The sequence below is a fragment of the Oryx dammah genome, unplaced genomic scaffold (genome assembly GCF_014754425.2).
Source record: "Oryx dammah isolate SB20612 unplaced genomic scaffold, SCBI_Odam_1.1 HiC_scaffold_2, whole genome shotgun sequence".
Lineage (NCBI taxonomy): Eukaryota > Metazoa > Chordata > Mammalia > Artiodactyla > Bovidae > Oryx > Oryx dammah.
This window is the reverse complement of record NW_024070186.1, coordinates 110,402,785-110,423,561: the sequence shown is the minus strand read 5'-3', so window position 1 is coordinate 110,423,561 and position 20,777 is coordinate 110,402,785. Positions and strand designations below refer to the sequence as shown.

At 43.4% G+C, this 20,777-nt stretch overlaps 1 protein-coding gene across 2 annotated transcripts in view; it reads left to right on the top strand.

Moving 5' to 3' along the window:
- The first annotated feature begins 6,814 nt into the window (after positions 1-6,814).
- NXPE3 (neurexophilin and PC-esterase domain family member 3) overlaps positions 6,815-20,777 on the top strand; it is a 60,257-nt gene continuing 46,294 nt past the window's right edge. The window contains exons 1-2 of one of the 2 annotated variants that reach the window (XM_040225565.1): positions 6,815-6,922; positions 16,129-16,299. In XM_040225565.1, the coding sequence (XP_040081499.1) occupies positions 16,207-16,299 (93 nt within the window). In that variant the 5' untranslated portion in view covers positions 6,815-6,922; positions 16,129-16,206. The remainder of the gene's footprint in view (positions 6,923-16,128; positions 16,300-20,777) is intronic. The other variant, XM_040225555.1, reaches the window with a different exon arrangement.

Below are 20,777 nucleotides of genomic sequence, written 5' to 3'. Positions count from 1 at the left end.
TGAATCAATAAGAGTGTTGTTGTTCAGTTGCTAAGTCATATCTGACTGTGACCTCATGGACTGCAGTGGTTTCCAAACTTTCTGATAATCAAAATATTGGAGGGGCTCATATTGCATGACCCTACATATATGACATTCTGGAAGAGGCAGCATTATAGGGAAATGCCAGGGTCCTGCCCCGGTGGATCCAGGGTAATTCGAAGGGGAGACGGAGTAGGCGAGGAAAAACTTACTTATTTAGAAATATAAAAAGAGATTGAGAAGAAATAGTATAGTAGGAAAATTAGTGGAGAAAAGATGCTGAATAACTTGGTTTACATGGAAAACCAATAAAGTTTCAGACAAGGAACTTGCACCATCTACATTAGGCCACTGGTGCCCACTTGAATAGCGGAGGGCGCCCCGCCTTGGTCTCCCTCTCGCATGGGTCTTAGAAGCCAGGGCAAGTAAGTAGACTCAGAGAGCCTCCACGCCCCAGATGGGACTTCAGCCTGAAAAGGAGAGGGAGGGAGAGGGAGAAAGAGAGAGAGAGAGATATTTGACACAGGGGAAACCAGTCTTTTCAGTGACTGGCCCATCCTCTATTGTCCGGAAAGGCCTTTTATATTTTTGATTGTACATAGAGATCAATGGATAATACAAAATTATGCAGCATCAGCAGCCCTGACTCTTATCGAGACCAGGCTTTCTCTCTGCATACCTAGGTGTATACACAAGTTTTAGGTGATTTACATCATCTGGCCAGAAGGCCAATTAGCATTTTACAGCCCTTTTCTGATAAGGGTAATAGTGTTGTTCTTCCCAAAGTCTGGGGCCACTCTCAGAAAGCACTAAATAAAGTTACATTCTTACATAGCAAGGACACAACAATTTATAACAAAGAGAAGTACAGTGATTTATAACAAAGAAAATTCATTAACTCAAAAGTCTAGTGTTGCTAACATCAAAACTACTATATTCCTATTTCTGCACCCCAATTACATTGATTAATATCCTCCCAGGTGCCTAAAAGATAAAGGATATGGAGGCCTGGTGGCAAACATTAACTCAACCAATGAATCCCTTCACCAAACTAATTCTTAGCTCTAAAAAGGCTCTATATCTTTAAGATGTTTTAAGCTTCGTGTCTCTTGTGGTTGGGGGACTATAAACAATTACAAGTTGTAAAAGTCTCCAGCTGTCAGGCAAGTTAGAGAGCCATCAGAGGGATTTAAGCCGAGTCATTCCTTTCATATGCAGGAGAGCAGTTGGAGCTCTAAGTTAACTTTTTCCAGAGAAAGGTGGTGGTGTGTGGAAAGCACAGTACAATAAGGCAGGCAGACTCTGGTTTTGGGGGGTAGATGCTCAGGCAGAGGACCCCTTGAGACCTGACTTGCCTTGCCCGTCAGGTCTCTCCACATGACCTTGTCATGGGTGGGATCTCCCGTGCTGGCTCCCGGCAGGGAAAGAAAAAAGAATTTGTGATAGCCAAGAGTTGAGGGAGGGTGAGGCTGCATGAGGGAATTTTTAGATGATGAAAGTATTCTGTACAGTACTGTGGATGTGGATACATGATTCTAGATATTTGTCAAGACTTCTACGGTAGTACACAAAACTGAAGTTTCACTATACGCATATTTTACTCTCCAAATCACAACTAGGATATCGGGGAGGGGGGTGTCTCAGCTTGGAGTGAGGACTAGGATGTATAAATCTAACTGTATTATAGACGAATGACATAAAATCCCTGAGAGAGGAAAAAGGGGAATGATGTAAGTAACTTCGTAAAATTGTTTTGTGTAGTGTAAATATCTTAGTCTGTTTGGGCTGCTATTAACAGAATACCATGGACTGGGGGGCTTATAAACAACAGAAATTTATTTTTCACAGTTCTGCAGGCTGGAAATCCAAAGGCATTCAGTGTCTGTTGGGGGCTAGCTTCCTGTTTCACAGATGGCTATTTTCTCACTTTATCATCACATGATGGAAGGGGTAAAGGAACTCTTTGGAAAGAGTGGAATAAAGGAATAGATGTGGAGTCTGAAAAAGGGAAAAAATATTTCCAAGCAAGGCAACAAATTCAGCCGAAGCTGTGAGCTTTTATTTCTTGGAAAGGAAGTGTTCCAAGCCAAAGCTTCATGTGTGAAAGACTGCCCTTCCCAACAAGAAGTGATTAAGGTTAAATGAAGTCATAAGGGTGGGGCCCTAACCTGAAGAGAATGGTGTCTTTATAAGAGGAGGAGACACCAAAGAATTCTTATTCTCTCCGCCATGTAAGGACACAGAAGGTGTTTATTGTGTTTATCTACAAGCCAGGAAGGGAACTCTCACCAGGAACTCAATCAGCTGCATCTTGAACTGGGGCTTCTAGCCTCCAGAACTGTGAGAAAATACATTTCTGTTTTTTAGGCCACTCAGCCCATGGTATTTTACTATGGCAGCCTTAGCAGATTAATACAGATACCAAATACCTCTTCTAGTCTCCTACTCTTGGCAGCATCCTCTCACTGTCCATGGTGTTTTGGAATAGGGTGGATGGTATCCAATGTGACAGCAGTCACTTATTTTGAACAATGGCTTGGTGGCTCTTGATGCCCAAATTTCATGCACTTGCTCAAAAGGAGGAAGCACAGGAACTGAATCAGGAGATGACATGGGCTCAGAAGGGCTTATGCTGCAAGTTTCTGACATTGCGTTTCTGACTCTTGGTGACCCTAGGGGCTGTAGCCCACTAGGATCCTCTTTTCATGGGATTTTCCAGGCAGGAACACTGGAGTGGGCTGGCATGCCCTCCTGAAGGGGCTCTCCCTTACCCAGAGATCGAACCTGCATCTCTTACATCTACCTGCACTGGCAGGTGAGTTCTTTACCACTAACACCACCTAGGAAGCCCCAGATTTGCTGGTGAATATCCCTCAAGTTAGCTGCATCAGAAACAGGCTTAATTTGCTTTTGTTTACCTAAATTTAGGCTCCACTCTTTGTTTTACTTAGAGAAATAAAGTTTAGTAACTTTAGCATCTAAACTATTTCTGCAGGTCGGTCAGAAATGACTAGGTCCTTTGGTTTCATATCAAAAACACAAGCCTATATTCTCATTTTTTTCACAGCTCAAAGTTTGATTATCATAAATTCAACATTTTGAAATTCCTTATGCTAGGTCATAACCTGAGATTAGGGAATTCAAGAGAAAGAGATTTGGGATACTCTTCTAGGTACTTTTCATTTGTTTTCTCACTTATTTCTAAGAGCAGATAGTGTTGCACCTAATTTACAGTTGAGGAAACAAACTCAGAGAAGTTAAGTAATTTGTCTGGCCTGGCAATGCTAGTAAGAGACAAAGCTGTGAATTAGACTCATTCAGGCTAGGATCCAAAGTGCGTGGTTTTTTGTACAGTGGGATTCTGCCTTACACCCAACTAAATGCAGAGTTCCAAAGAAGAGCAAGGAGAGACAAGAAGGCCTTCTTCAATGAACAATGTATAAAAATAGAGGAAAACAACAGAAGGGGAACGACTAGAGATCTCTTCAGGAAAATTGGAAATATCAAGGGAAACTTTTGCCCAAAGATGGGCATAATGAAAGACAGAAATGGTAGAAAACTTGTAGAAGCAGAAGAGATCAAAAAGAGATGGAAAGAAAACATGGAAGAACTGTACAGGAAAGATCTGAATGAACTGGATAACTACTATGATATAGTCAGTCACCCAGAGCCAGACATTCTGGAGTGTGAAGTCAAGTGGACCTTAGGAAGCATTGCTGTCAATAAAGCTAGTGGATGTGATGGAATTCCAGTAGAGCTATTCAAAACCCTAAAAGATGATGCTATCAGAGTGCTGCATTCAATATGTCAGAAATTCTGGAAGATCCAGCAGTAGCCATAAGACTGGAAACCATCAATCTTCATCCCAATTCCCAAGAAGGGAAGCACTAAAGAATGTTCAAGCCATCGGACAATTGCACTCATCTCCCATGCTAGTAAGGTCATGCTTAAAATCGTGCATGCTAGGCTTCAGCATTATGTGAACCAAGAACTTCCAGATATCCAAGCTGGGTTTAGAAAAGGCAGAGGAACCATAGATCAAATTGCCAACATTTGCTGGATCATAGAGCAAGGGAATTCCATAAAAACATCTACCTATGTTTCATCGACTATGCTAAAGCCTTTGACTGTGTGGATCATAACAAACTGTGGAAAGCTCTTAAAAGAGATGGGAACACCAGACCATCTTACCTGTCTCCTGAAAAACCTATGTGCTGGCCAAGAAGCAACAGTTAGAACCCTGTATGGAACAATTGATTGATTCGGGATTGAGAAAGGAGTACAACAGGCCAACTGAACAACAACAGTTCAACAGTTCTGCATTGGGAGTATGGTGACTTTGCCATCAGAGATCTTTTAAGAATCTAGTAGTGATGGACAGGCATCTCTGGTCCTTCCCACTCTTTTTTGTGTCTGTAATAACTGTAAAATACTGTTGTTTTTAGTTGCTCACTCGTGTCTCTCTGTGACCTCATGGACAGCAGCACTCCAGGCTTCCCTGTCCTTCATTATCTCCTGGAATTGCTCAAACTCACGTCCATTGAGTTGGTGATGCCTCCAACCATCTCATCCCTTCTCTTCCTGCCCTCAATCGTTCCCAGCATCAGGGTCTTCTTTTTCAACGAGTTGGCTCTTTGTGTCAGGTGGCCAAAGTATTGGAGCTTCAGTTTCAGCAAACAGTCCTTCCAATGAATATTCAAGGTTGATTTCCTTTAGGATTTACTGGTTTTATCTCCTTGCTGTCCAAGGGACTCTTAAGAGTCTTCTCTGGCACCACAGTTTGAAAGCATCAATTCTGTGGTGTTCAGCCTTCTTTATGATTCAACTCTCACATCGGTACATGACTAGTGGAAAAACCAGAACTTTGACTATACAGACCTTTGTCGGCAAAAAGATGTTTCTGCTTTTTCATATGCTGTCTAGGTTTGTCATAGCTTTTCTTCCAAGGAGCAAGTGTCTTTTAATTTCATGGCTGTAGTCACTGTCCACAGTGATTTTGGGGCCCAAGAAAATAAAATCTGTCACTGTTTCCACTTTTCCCCCATCTATTGGCCATGAAATGCTGGGACCGGATGCCATGAACTTAGTTTTCTGCCTGTTGAATTTTAAGTCATCTTTTTCACTCTCCCCTTACCCCTTCATCAGGAAGCTCTTTAGTTCCTCTTCACTTTCTGCCATTAGGGTGGTGTCATCTGCATAGCTGAGGTTGTTAACATTTCTCCCTACAATCTTGATTCCAGCTTGTGATTCATACAGCCTGGTATTTTGCATGATGTACCCTGCATTTAAGTTAAATAAGCAGGGTGACAATATATAGCTTTGAGGTACTCCTTTCCCAATTTTGACACAGTCCGTTTTTCCATGTCTGGTTCTCAGACTATAAAACATAAGATAACTCAAACGCCTTGGGGTTATGAGTGCCTGTGTGATTGGGGGTTAATAAAGATCACTAAGGTGGTCTGAAACCATCTAGAAGTCAGTATGTCCTGTTTAAGTATTAATATTTGCCACTTGCCAGGCAGGCAGACTGGGAAACACAGGTGTCAGGGAGTCCATGTATGGAACACAGGACTTAATCAGAGCAGAAGTCTATCACATTGGGCTGCGGATCCTTAGGCACAGAGGAAACAGAAATCACCTTTTATGAGTAGGAAAGGCTGACCCTCGAGAAAGAAGAATGAAATGGTTACTCCAGGAGAGGTTGCCTCATGTAGAACCTCCTTTTATTTCAGTCATAGGGGTCACTCATGCATACAGGCCTCCCTTGAAAACTTCTGAATGAGCACATAGAGTCCATTGTGGTCAGTAAATGTCAAATATTTTGACCTTGAGACGACAGTCTGGGCAGTCTGCTTTTGGAGCCTGCCTTTTGCTGGGATGAACTTGGTTAACACCACAGCCCTGTGCTTCTAGCCCTGAGGCATACAGCACAGCCCTGCCATCCCTTCAGGTTTCCTGAGCAATTGCTTCTGTCTTCGAAGTACTCCTTTCAGTTCCTGAATTTCACATAGTTGCTGCGGACGTTTTAAGGCTTAGAAGTGAAGTGAAGTGAAGTTGCTCAGTTGTGTCCGACTCTTTGTGACCCCATGGACTGTAGCTCTTCCGTCCATGAGATTTTCCAGGCAAGAGTACTGGAGTGGGTTGCCATTTCCTTCTCCAGGGGATCTTCCTGACCCAGGGATCGGACCCAGGGATCGAACCCAGGTCTCCCACACTGTAGGCAGACGCTTTACCATCTGAGCCACCAGGGAAGTCCTTTAAGGCTTAGAAGAAAGTCCAAAATAGGATTAAGTGGTTTTTCGGTGGGGGTGGTGCTGGTGTTTAGTATTCAGGCCTTTTTGCTAGGTCACGTACAAGGAGAATAAAAGCAACGGGGTTGTTTTCAGGGATAAGAAAATACGTCGACTAATTTCAAGTAAGGAAAGATTCAAGGACCAGCCTGTTCTGTGCTCGAGCTTGGCAGATCCGTGAAGGGAACAAAACATTGCGCAACTGAGAGGAAAGACAGCCCAAGGAGGGGCATCTCCAGTTGCTCCCTGGGACACTGATGTCCGAAGGCGACAGGAGCCGGGTCCCGATAGTGGGCAGAGCTCAGATCAAAGGCGACAGCAGCAGCAGCAGGACGCCCTCGCGAGGGAGAAAAGTTGTGAGGAGCTCCGCGGGTGTCAACTCTGCGTCTCGGCTCTTGGCAACGCTCCGCGCTCCCAGGCCGCGGCTGTCAGTCAGCACCCTCGGCCCCGCCCCTCCCAGAGCTGGACCAATCGCAGCCGGGGGTCGGGGGTGAGGCGACGCAGCAGGGCCAGGAAGCCAGGGCCAGGCGGCCTGGTGCTGCGGCTCTGGACCGGTGTCCCGGTCCCCGGCAGCTGGAGAGCGCACGGCGGAAGACCAGACCTGGATGGAGGTGAGTGCGGGCCTGCGGCTTGTGCTCCAGCGCCGGGATGGGCCCCTGCCGCCCGAGCGAACCACTGCCTGGCTCCTCACGGACGCCTCTCGGCTGCTAAGACCCTTTTCTCCGCGCTTTGGCACCCGAGCTCCCGGCCCGATGCAGACGAGCTGCCGCCCCTGGGGTCATGGTTGGGGTACCTGAGCCTGGATCGCGAGCCTCCGGCCCAAGGCACGGCAGACTTGGAGCTGGTCCGGAGTAGCTCGAGCAGCAGCTGCTCCCGGGGCGGGGCAGGGCGCGAGCATCTCCATCCTCGGCTTTCTAGACTTGCCGCAATACCCGCGGGAGCAGCCGCAGCGCGGCGGAGCCCAGAGTTGGGGGCAGCTGAAGACCCTTCCCCCTGACACTTTTTCTGAGCGAGTACCGAACAGTTGGAGACGGCTCCCTCCTCAGCTTCTAACTCTAGCCTCATCGCTGCTTTGAGCCCCAGCTGCCTTTTGGCTGGGTGTCCTCTCGGGCGTTGGATTGTTCTGTTTTTACTGTCGTTTTGGGACATCAGATTTAGGTCGCTTGGGTAGAGTGTGACTTTTACAAGGTGTGATGTGGAGACTCAGCCTGGCCTGTCGTTCGTCTCTACTCGATGAAAGACCACCAGGGTGGTGGTAAGAGGGATTCTCAGGCAGGATTTATACAAAATTTGTAATTGTAAAATTTCCCTTTTTTCATTATTTACCCTAGGGGAGGATTGTTGCCGCATTTTCTAAAAATAAAGGAGCACACTATTCTGATGGGTTCCGCTCCTTACTGTGGTTAATTATCTTTTGGAACATCAGCGTGTGTTTGAAGCTGGCGGCAGTCCCAGACCGTGATAATCAATTGTCTCAATCCACAGAGTAAAACAGCACAATGTTCCTCCATAGCGTTTGGGCTCCGCTTTCCTTTGACTGTGTTTAATACCTTCTTTGTGCCTGTTATCCTCACAGTCTCTCTGGGCCTGATACAGTGCTATTATTTGTTTCTGAGAAAGGAAACGAAGGGACATATCACTGAAGTAGGGTTGGCTCTCCCCATTGCCCCAGAATCGAATTGTCCTGAAGGGACAATGTCAGTTACAATGGAAACATCATTTCAGAAAGGCCATCCCTGACAGTTTGTACAAATGGCACCCTCTGGCCACTCTGTACCAGTGGTTCCCCTACCTGGCTGTGTATTATAATTATCTGCAGACCCTAAATAAAAAGCTGTTTCTCTGGCCCTGCTCCCATGGATTCTGATCCAGTTGATGGAGTGTTGTGCAGGCATTGTTATTTGTATAAGCTTCCAGATGATATTAATGGGCATGTGAGATTAAGGACTACCATGTTTTAATAGGGCATTAAAAACATGCCCTATTTTCTTCTTACAGCATATATAGCTTTGTGACATATTTGATTTGTGTACTTCTCTGTCCTGTGGTTACTCCCATCACCACCACCACCAGCCCCCCCCCGCTGCCCCCCCCCCCGGAGGAATTATGAAGGCATTAGTGCTGCTTTAAAAGGAGAAGAGAAGGCCTAGGTGAATCAGCATTTTGGGCATGTGAGGTGGGGGTACGTAAAAGAGAAGGGGGTCTGTGGAATGAAATCAGGAAGCAAGTCCTGCAGATGTCTGTCCTTGTGCAGACTTCTGTCCCTGCTTCAGTTGTGTTCAAGGATGATCTCATTTGGTTGACCCATTATTTTCATGGTCTTGGATGAGTCTCCAGTTTTTTCTCTAGACATTGCCCTGTTAACTTTCAAAGTCTTACTCAGTACCCTATGAAATACAGCTGCTCTTTGGAGAGTTTGAGCTAGGAGAATTCAAATATAGGTATATTCTGTATAAACTGTCTTTTATATGGGTGTCCTTGTATTCCAAATTCTAATTCCAGATACTTTCTCTGATAAGTACATTTATGTGGCTAGCAGGTCAGAGTATTTAGAATGAGGACTGTTCCAGAAACTAGATGTGTGGTTTTTCAATAATATACTGGTTGTGAAATGGTTGTCTAAGAACATTCGCCCTCTAGAGTGTGGAGTTGCTGCCTCATTTTCTTTTATGTACCAAACTCAAGTATTTTATTTGTGTGACTGATGATTGTAATTCCAAGTGAGATGGGAGTAGGAAGTCAGATGTCATTGTTGTTCAGTTGCCAAGTCATGCCTGACTCTGGGACCCATGGACTGCAGCACGCCAGGCTTCCCTGTCCTTCACCATCTCTTGGAGCTTGCTCAGACTCATGTCCTTTGAGTCAGTGATGCCATCCAACCCTCTCATCCTCTGTCATCCCCTTCTCGTCCTGCCTTCAATCTTTCCCAGCCTCAAGGTCTTTTCCAATGAATCAGCTTTTCCCATCAGATGGCCAGATTACTGGAGCTTCAGCTTCAGCATCAGTCCTTCCATTGACTATTCAGGGTTGATTTCCTTCAAACCTGATCAAAACTGGTTTGATCTCCTTGCACTCCAAGGGACTCTCAAGAATCTTTTCCGGCACCACAGTTTGAAAGCATCAATTCTTTGGTGCTCTGCCTTCTTTATGGTCTAACTCTCACATACATACATGACTACTGGAAAGACCATGCTGCTGCTGCTGCTAAGTCATTTCAGTCGCGTCTGACTCTGTGCGACCCCATAGGCAGCAGCCCACCAGGCTCCTCTGTCCACGGGATTCTCTAGGCAAAAATACTGAAGTGGGTTGCCATTTCCTTCTCCCGGAAAGACCATAGCCATGACCGAATGGACCTTTGTTGGTAAAGTAATGTCTCTGATTTTCAATACACGGTCTAGGTTTGTCATAGCTTTCCTTGCAAGAAGCAATCATCTTCTAAATTCTTGGCTGTAGTCACCATCTGCAAAAATTTTAGAGCCCAAGGAGAGGAAATCTGTTACTGCTTCCACCTTTTCTCCTTCTATTTGCCATTAAGTGATAGGGCCAGATACCTTGACCTTGGTTTTTTTTAAATATTGAGTTTTAAGCCAGCTTTTCATTAGGTTGGGCTTCCCTTGTGGCTCAGCTGGTAAAGAATCCGCCTGCCATGTGGGAGACCTGGGTTTGATCTCTGGGTTGGGAAGAGCCCCTGGAGAAGGGAAAGGCTACCCAGTCCAGTATTCTGGCCTTGAGAATTCCATGGACAGTCCATGGGGTTGCAAACGGTCAGAAACAACTGAGCGACTTTCACTTTCACTTATTAGGTATCTAACTTCCTAAAGCGGAAGTGGAAGGAAGTCCAATACCTTGGACTAATGGCAGTCAGTATATGTTTGCCACAGGTCATAAGGAATTTAGTTTGGCACGTAAACAGTCTTAATCAAAATTTGACAAAACAGACCCAGCAGATCATGGATTTTACTTTTTGCTTGTTCTTTGAACATAAATATGAAGCATGAGTAAGTGTGTTCTAACACTTCAGAGAGATTTGAAAACAAAAGTGCTGAAGTTGAGAGTCCTCATGGAGTGATCACAACTTTTAGATGTGTCCAGTACCTCTTGTTTTCTCTAGTGGTAGGATGGAGCATTGAAGTGCATGATTATTCTAATCTTTAAGAAAAATAAGGACCTGCTGTATAGCACAGGGAACTCAGTACTCTGTAATGAGTAAAGCCTCTATGAGAATGTAAAGCCTATATGTAATGTAAAGCCTTTATGGGAGAAGAATCTTAAAAGGAGTTGGGGTATATATATGTATAACTGATTCACTTTGCTGTATACCCAAAACTAACATAACATGGTAGATCAACTAATACTTCAATAAAATTAAAAAAAAAAAAAAAACATACGAAGGTTTTATCTGTGATTTATATATTTTCCAATTATATTGCTATTTATAAGGTTTTGACCTTCAGCTCAGATCTGAGAGTAATTTGCTCTGTGTAAGTTTGTGAATATAAATAGCCAGGTCTTTTTTTTTTTTTTTTTAGTGCTAGGCAAGGAAATGTTCCTATCCTTACTCTACCCACTACTTTGTCCTGAAATCTTTGTACATTTCTTGCTTTAAAATTGTGTTCTTGATTTCAAATATATTTTCCTTTACTTCATTTTCAGTATCTTTAACCTGTGTTTCATGTACTTATCTCTGTTGCAGCAGGAAGAATGGTATAAAAATGAAAAACATCAACGTGTGCTTAGAATGTGACAAGAAAAGAATAAAGGCTATCATGATTGTTTGAGTTCAGACTTTACACTGAAGGAAAGTAAACCCTAATTTCTTAGTTTCAATAAGTACCTCTTCTTGGGAACTGGAAATTTCCAAAAAAAAAAAAAAAAAAGGTAAATTAAACTCAATTATATGTTTTTATTTTGGATTTGATCTTGGAAACTTTTTAGAGTCATTCCTATCTAGCACTATTGTTCTTAGTCAATTCTAAGGCAATTTGAGATACCAAATAATATTTTCCTGCTCTCTTTGCAAATAGATTTCTTGTTATAATGCCTAGGTTTTATATTTGTAGGAAAACCCCAAAAATCTGTTAGAGATTTTTTTTTCACTTTGCAATCTTTAATTTTAAATTTGTTTTCTTGTATCTGATTTAATGCCTTATTTCTCCTTATGGCTCCTTTTTAATTATTACTTTTAGAAACCAGCCTGATTCTTTATATTTGTGATTTATATTTCCTGGTGGAGATGAAGGAGAAAAACAAAACCTGCCCAAAGATGACAACTATCAACATTTTAGTATGTCTTTTTAAACAGAGGTCTGACTAGTACACCTCAGGCTATATCTACTTAGGTGTACAGATGGATCTTTTAGTCTCAACATTCCACCTACTTGTTGCAGGAAGTAGGTCTTTTCCAGGCATGACCCTCCATGAGGATTTTCATCAGAAGTCCCTGCCTGTGAGGGGCTTCTTGCATATTTGCATTGCTGCCTGTAAGGCCTTTTGTTCCTTTAGCTCTGAGGTCTCCAGGCCTCACCATCCTACTGCACCATTGCTGTGCTGCTTCTGACCAGCTAGAGCCGTACAGACATCCTCTGGACTCCTGGCCTTCATGCAGTACATAGACCACGGCTGCAGTGGTACAGCTGAGCTTCTGTGCAGTATCATGTTGGGTCTTCTCCCTCTGGCCATCAGGGAAACCTATGATTCTTATGGCCAACTCCTTGAGGAGGGTTTCTGCAGAGGAGCAGTTGGGGCCCTGGTGACAGAGTTATTTCCTTTATCTCACAGTCATTTCCTTCCTAGAATTTGCGGGCATTTCAGGGTGGGTACGTAGCTGGGTCTTGGAGAGGGGCCGGTGTTTTGGGGCCATGAAATGGTTAAGTGCAGTCTTTCACATGACCTGGCGTCTCTGTGGAGGTGGCCAGGAGTGGGAGATTTCTTTCTCTTTAATTTAGGAGGGAAATACCTTCTACCCAATATGAGTGTAAGGTTTACCAGGAGGATTTCGGCACTTAGTACAGTGTGCAATACAGAGTTGTTTAGTTGCTCAATTGTGTCCGACTCTTTGTGACCTCATGGCCTGTAGCCACCAGGTTCCTCTGTCCATGCGATTTCCCAGGCAAGAAAACTGGAGTGGGTTGCCATTTCCTTCTCTAGGGGATCTTCCTGACCCAGGGATCAAACCCATGACTCCTGCATTGGCAGGTGGATTCTTTACCACTGAGCTACCAGGGAAGCCCCAGGCCTCCGTAATTATTCATTGTGTGGATTGTTGAATCAACATATATCATGCAAAGAGCTGAGTACTGGGAAGGAATCCAAAAGTATGGTACATTATTATCCTTAAGTTGCTTTTTTTTGATATATAGTTTTTTTTTTTTTAAATAATCTTTATTGGTATAGTTGGGGAGACTAGCTGCTGCTGCTAAGTCACTTTAGTTGTGTCCGACTCTGTGTGACCCCATAGACAGCAGCCCACCAGGCTTCCCCATCCCTGGGATTCTCCAGGCAAGAACACTGGATTGGGGTGCCATTTCCTTCTCCAATGCATGAAAGTGAAAAGTCAAAGTGAAGTCACTCAGTCATGTCCGACTATTCGCGACCCCATGGACTGCAGCCAACCAGGCTCCTCCATCCATGGGATTTTCCAGGCAAGAGTACTGGAGCAGGGTGCCATCACCTTCTCTGAAATACATACAAATATAGAGATCAGCTGAGAAGTGGAAAAAGTAAGTGCTGTGGGAATTCTCAGGATGGAAAGCATATTGGAATAGCTTAGCCTCATTTCCTTTATGACGCTGGGGTGAAGAAGGGTTGTTGTCTGTCCTTGTGGTGTGGGAATGGGAACAGATTAGATCAGAGGAATAGGGGAGTGAGGGAAGAGGGGGCTTACCAGGTCCAACACAAAACGGGGGAGTGTTGGTGTAGCTGAGGTATCCTGAGGCCCTCTGCACTGGGATTACGCACCCTCTTCACCTTGACCTCTCTACCCTGCTTTCCATGGAAATCGTCGCTGGGAACAAAATACTAGCATCCTCACTGCTTACCTATATCATAATAACAACTGGGGAGAGTATTTTTAAAATGATTACATGGAAGAATAGTAAGGAGCAGCCTACTCTCAACTCCTCTGCCTTCAGCAGGTGTGATGAAGGATTAGGGTGACCTGTACTCCTCACGCTTAGCTTTCACCTCCTGCATCTTTAGGGCAGGTGTCTTTCCTCTTGTGCCTTGTTACTCAACTGTGGGGGCATCAGGGCTGCCTGTGGGTAGGGGAGCCAGAAACCCAAAGGGTGTTTGCTGTCTCTTGCCATACAGAGGGATGGCATTCCTGTTTTCCAGAGGTTATCAGAATGGTATGCACCTAATCCCAGAACTCCTTATAAAATTACAGATTTTCATCTTGTTGTTGTTGAGTCATTAAGTCTCTGCAACCTCATGAACTGTAGCCTGCCAGGCTCCTCTGTCTATGGGATTTCCCTGACAAAGAACACGGGAGTGGGTTGCCATTTCCTTCTCCAGGGGATCTTCCCAACCCAGGGATTGAACCCAGGTCTCCTGCATTAGCAGGCATATTCTTTACCACTGAACCACGAGAGAAGCCCATAATTACCCTAGTAATCTTGAGAGTCCCTTGGACTGCAAAGAGATCCAACCAGTCCATCCTAAAGGAGATCAGTCATAGGTGTTCATTGATAGGACTGATGTTGAAGCTGAAACTCCAATACTTTGGCTGCCTGATGTGAAGAGCTGACTCATTTGAAAAGACCCTGATGCTGGGAAAGGTTGAGGGCAGGAGGAGAAGGGGATGACAGAGGATGAGACAGTTGGATGGCATCACCAACTCAATGGACATGGGTTTGGGTGGACTCCAGGAGTTGGTGATGGACAGGGAGGCCTGGCGTGCTGTGGTTCATGGGCTCACAAAGAGTCAGACATGACTGAGTGACTGAACTGAACTGAATGTAATAAACTTTAAACTGTAAAGGAAGGGAAGTTATTTATTTAGACCTCTTTAGAAAATTAACACATAAATTTTGTAATTTCTAAGAATCTGTTCTTCTTTGCTCTCTTAAAAGTTAAAACATAAATAGGAAGCAGGAGAAATATCTCTATGTACATGAAAACCTGGAGCTGGGTTTGAGTAAACTGTCCAAATGTGGAGTAGTTCCTACTGTGCTCTGGCTCTTTGCTTTCTCTTATGACTCTGGGCCTTGGATAAGGTTAAGAAAGAGGAAATACAGTGTCTTTCCTTTTACTCCACCCTAAGCTGTCATATAGATTCATGGGGTCGCAAAGAGTCAGACACGACTGAGCGACTGAACTGAACTGAACTGAAGCTGTCGTAATTGGTGATCTGTTTGCTCATCTCTCCTCTTTGAAGGAATCCTTCGGAGAAAAATGTGCTTTTTAAATCCATACTGGTTGCTCTTCTGTACAAAGAACTCTTAATGAAACTAAACAGAAAAGAAGCAGATCAAACTGAAAGCTCATCTGCAGCTCAAAAAAGCAAAGACATGAAGTTTTTTAAAATTTTTTATTGAAGGATAATTGCTTTACAGAATTTTGTTGTTTTCTGTCAAACCTCAACATGAATCAGCCATAGGTATACATATATATCCTCCCTTTTAAACCTCCCTCCCATCTCTCTCCCCATCCCACCCCTCTAGGTTGATACAGAGGCCCTGTTTGAGTTTCCTGAGCCATACAGCAAATTCCTGTTGGCTATCTAATTTACATATGGTAATGTAAGTTTCCATGTTACTTTTTCCATACATCTCACCCTCCCCTCTCCCCATGTCCATAAGTCTATTCTCCATGTCTATTTCTCTTGTTGCCCTGTAAAGAAATTGTTCAGTACCATTTTTCTAGATTCTGTATATATGCATTAGAATACGATATTTATCTTTCTCTTTCTGATTGACTTCACTCTGTATAATAGGTTCTAGGTTCATCCACCTCATTAGAACTGACTCAAAGCTGTTCCTTTTTATGGCTGAGTAATATTCCATTGAAGTGAAGTGAAGTTGCTCAGTCATGTCCAACTCTTTGTGACCCGATGGACTGTAGCCCACCAGGCTCCTCGGACCATGGGATTCTCCAGGCATGAATACTGGAGTGGGTTGCCATTTCTTTCTCCAGGGGATCTTCCCGACCCAGGGATCGAACCCAGGTCTTCTGCATTGTAGGCAGATGCTTTACTCTCTGAGCTAGAGGTTAAAGCGTCTGCCTCTAATGCAGGAGACCTGGGTTTGATCCCTGAGTCGGGAAGATCCCCTGGAGAAGGAAATGGCAACCCACTCCAGTATTCTTGCCTGGAGAATCCCATGGACGGAGGAGCCTGGTGGGCTACAGTCCATAGGGTCTCAAAGAGTCGGACACAACTGAGCGACTTAACTAACTAATATTCCATTGTGTATATGTACCACATCTACTTCATCCATTCATCTGTCAGTGGACATCTAGGTTGCTTCCATGTTCTAGCTATTGTAAATAGTGCTGCAGTGAACAATGGGATACATGTGTCTTTTTCAATTTTGGTTTCCTCAGGGTATAAGCCTAGGAGCCGGGTTGCTGGGTCATATGGTGGTTTTACTCCTAGTTTTTTAAGGAATCTCCATACCATCTTCCATACGGGCTGTATCAATTTACACCCCCACCGTCAGTGCAAGAGTGTCCCCTTTATTCCACACCCTCTCCAGCATTTATTGTTTGTAGACTTAAATGAGGGCCATTCTGACTGGTGTGAGGTGATATCTCATTGTAGTTTTGATTGGCATTTCTCTAATAATGAGCGATGTTGAGCATCTTTTCATGTGTTTGTTAGCCATCTGTAAAGACATGGAGTTTTGAGGAGTGAAAGAAGCCATGGGTCGGCCATGGGTGATCAAGACACAGCCAGACAATGTGGATCAACTTCTTCAAACTACGGCTGTTCTGCTGTCTGCTTGCAGTGTTGATGGTGGTGGTGCTGGTCGTCAATGTTACTCAGGTAGAGGTGAGTCCTCAGCATGCTTCTTCATAACTAAGGGAACCACATCAGGGGATTTGGGGCTAATGAGCCTGGAAAATATTGATCATCGGGAAACTAACCCTGGTCACAGTTCTTGTTTTCATTTATTTGGTAAGTATTTGAGTGCCTTCAGTGGTTATATACTGTGCTAGTCACCAAGGGTGCAGTGATTTCTTCACTATGGAGTTCATATTCTAAATGTGCATGGGAGAAAATGTGAGTTATAAGTAAGCATAAAATATAATAATAAATGATAATTAGAAATTGTGAGAAGTATTGTAGGATAAAGAAAGTGGGTTACTGTGTTGTTGTTCAGTTGCTCAGTCGTGGCCCACTCTTTGTGACCCCGTGGACTGCAGCATGCCAGGCTTCTCTGTCCTTCAGCATCTCCCAGAGCTTGCTTAAACTCATGTCCATTGAGTCATTGATGCAATCCAACCATCTCATCCTCTGTCATCCCCTCCTCCTGCCTTCAATCTTTCCCAGCATCAAGGTCTTTTCTAATGAGTCGGCTCTTCACATCAGATGGCCAAAGTATTGGAGCTTTAGCTTCAGCATCAGTCCTTGCAATGAATATTCAGAATTGGTTTCCTTTAGGATTGACTGGGTTAATCTTCTTGCAGTCCAAGGGACTCTCAGTAGCCTTCTCCAACACTACAGTTCAGTAGCTTTAGAATGATGAAAGAAAGCCTTTCAAGGAGGGGACCTTTCATCTAACTCCTGGCAAAAAACTGAAGGAGATTTTCAGGGGAAGGAGTTCATGGTGAATGTTATAAAGACTGTGTGTGGCTCTCAAGGCGGGGACCACATATTATGGAAAGGTATTTAGTAATAGTCCCTTTCCCCTTCTCTGCTGAAAAATGCCCTTCATGAACTCACATATCACTGAAATTTATGGAATATTTCCTATCTAAAATGATGCTGTTCTTTTAATTTTGTTGGCTTGTGGTACTTCTGAGGTGACAGGTCCAAGTTAATTCTGGTATCTCTTTGCTCTTTGGATTTTGCTGTGGACTGACTGTTTGTCCAACATCCCAGCCCTGTGGGAGTTTGGGTTATACTGTTCTCTTTTATCCTTTCAGGTGTTTTTTCCCCAGCCTCTAGGAGTTTGCTTACATACATATGTTCTTTAGTACTCTGCTGAATACTTATTTAGGACTCTCTGCAAATCTCCTGAGTTCTCTTTGTGTGCAGCTCTCTTTTCCTGTTACTGTCCTATGGATTCTAATCGGCTTTAAGACTCTCAGCTCCATCTCCTCAATTTAGGGGGTTCACCAGGCTCCTGTTGGGTTCTGTGCTATTGCTGCAGCCTGGAGACGCTCTCAAGGCTGTCAGCAGAGGGCAAATGCTCACAGGAATCATTTTCTGTATTTCCCATCTTTCAGGTTGTCAGCAAAGGGCAATCAATCATAGGAATCATTTCCTTCATTTCGCATCTTTCAGGCATCATTTCTTTTGTTATCTAACGTGCTGTGTCTGGAGAACCACTGTTTCAGGTAAAGAGTAAATCTCACCATTTCTCTGTCTTGGTTGCAAGCAGAAGTCTGGGAGACTTGAAACTGAAGGGAAAGACTTGATAGAGAAGCTGGAAAGAAGGTTTAATGGACAAAGGAGAGCTGGAGAGGATGGGACCTAGAGCACAGACGGAGCACATAATGATGTAGGATGAGGGGCACGTTTCATAGTGTGCGTTCTTGTTATCATTTTATTATTAGTTATGTAGGGGGAGGTGTGCTCCTTCCTCTCACGTAAGAGGGAAAATTGTCATAATGGGTGGTAATGTGGATACATTTACTGCTGGAAGGTGAGACATTGAGGGAGTTCTTGTCTAGACGGGAGGTGAAAGGTGGGAGGAAGGTGGTGCCCAGAAGACTGGTACAGATGGGCTTGAAAGAATGGGAGTGGGGGATGGAGCTTTATCCTGCAGGATGATAGAGGGACAGTGACTTTCCAGATCACGTGTGTGTGGTGCTTATCTGCATTGGTTTTGTGAGGGTATGTATTTTACTGCATTCAGCAGTGTGGGTGTAAGAATAGAGAAGATGGTTGTGTACGTCTAGAAGGTCTAGGATGGCTGGGAGGTAGGAAAAGGGAGAAGGAGAGACTTGAGAGGGTAAGCCATTCATTCGTGGGTGCTCAGGCCTGTCCGACTCTCTGTGACCCCATGAGCTGCAACCCGCCGGGCTTCTTTGTCCATGGAATTTTCCAGGCAAGAATACTGGAATGGGTTGCCCTTTCCTACTCCATGGGTACGCCATAATCCACATCATTAATGTTACTGCAGTCAGGAAGGAATATTAGGAATTATTGTTAGAAACCCTCTTAATAGTCCTGCTGTGGTTCTTAGAAACTTTGGAGAATGTCCACTAACAGCTCCAACTGTCTACTTGAACACAAACCAAACAATAATGGAGAAGGGAGGTGGCAGGTAAGAAATGGTGTAGGACAGTTTTGATATTAAAAATTATATAAACAGATCTTTTTGTGGAGTGTGGTGAAACACTTTGCCTTGTCTAAAGATGTCATCTTGTCCAGACTGAGAATATTGTCATGACTTTTAAACCATTCAGTTTATTCCTGTGACATTAATAGTTAAAGAAGCCTGGGGTGCAGGGTAGGGGTGTGGGAAAGGCTTGAACCTTGGCCATCTGCCATCCCTTAATCCCTGGTCCATCCTAGGCTTCCGATTGTGACTGTACTTTGCTTGCAATTAGAGCATCTGAGCATTTTCTAAAAAGTACAGACTCAATTTTAATTAAAAACAGCACATAAGAAAATTAGCCATGACAGTGATGAGGGGAGAAAAAGCATTTTCAAATGTGCCACATTCAGAGCTGGTTAAGATAAATGAAACAAACAAACACTGAATGCAGCAAATAATCTTTCCATTGGTAACAGGTCTCCTTCATGTTTTTGTTTTTGTGTCTCACTCTCAAGTGAGTCTTCTTTATATTGTATATGTGGAGTGTTTTGCAATTTAAGAAAGAAATATTTCCTTTGTCACAACTATTACATTTTTACTTATTTTTCCAACATAAGATGTGATTAGATACTTTAAACTCTTCAACTTCTGAAACATTAATAAATATTTATTGAATGAAAGTTGAATATATTAAAAATAATTCATGGGGCTTTTGAAAAATGCAAATCCTAAGACTTCTTGTCTGCTCCATCTCAGGTGTATCACAACACAATCCCCACATTTCCTAAGATATGGTCAAATTTAGTTATATAAGTAAAGGAACAAATGAAATCCACAAGCAAGAAAAACCCCTCTAGTTAGATGATTTTGAATAGAACAACTACTATAGTAAATTCACAGATTTCTGAATTTCTAAAAGTCTCTGAATGTCACATTGGTATAAATGGTAGGCTGAATAAGGCCCCCAAAGATGTCAGTGTTTGAATTTCCAGAACCTATGAATATGTTGTCTAATAAAAGGAACTTTGCAGATAAGTTGAAGTTAAGGATCTTGAGGTAGGGATATTATTCAGGATTATTTGGGTGGGCCCAATATAATCATGTGTGTCTTTATAAGAGAGTGGCAGGAAGGTAGATATGGTATGATAGGTAGATATGATAATCTACCTGGATATTAGATATTAGAGTGATGTAGGTAGAAACCATGCTCTCCTGGCAGAAAGGTAGATATGATATGATAGGTAGATATAATAATCTACCTGAATATTAGATATTAGAGTGGATATTAGAGTGATATAGGTAGAAACCATCCTTTCATATCATATATGAGAAGGAAGTATATGTTTTGATATCTAGCAGACGGTTGTAGGGAGAATTCCTTGTTATTTTTCTGATAAACTCTTATTGAGCATTGCCAGTATTTATTTGTTTTTTCCTTACTTATTGATATTTTAAATATATATGTTTTCTGATTATGAAAACAATGCCAGTGTTTTAGGGCTTTTGGCTGCAAGTAAAGAAAGCTGATTCAATCTGGTTTTGATATTAAGGAATAATATTCATTTAGAATAGAAGTCAGGAGGTAGGTTGGGCATAGTTTCGGCTCCATTTCTCTGTAAGTCTCTCAGCTGCGCCTTCCTTCATGCATTATCTTTGGCATCCACTTTCATGGCTGGATTTTACGTTGCTACACAGCAGCAGGTAGTTGCTTTCTTACACACGTCCAGGTTGAGATACAATTTTTTTCATTGGCAAGTGAAATCAGAGAGCTGTTCCCAGAGTACTGGTGATGTCTGGATTTGGGTGCATGCATCCCTCAATCCTGCAGCAGCTTTTCATAGAATACAACTGGGTCACAGGCCCATTCCTGAATCAGTCACTTGGGATTATCCTTTGAACAGTCAGGCCCTGAACTGACAAGTCAGTAAATAGCAGTGAAACGAATGTGGGATGGGCAAGCATCGGGTTCACTCCAGTCCACACCTTACAGTGGCTCCAGGAATGACTGCTGGTTTTTCCTCTGGGCTGTGAATTTTAAAAT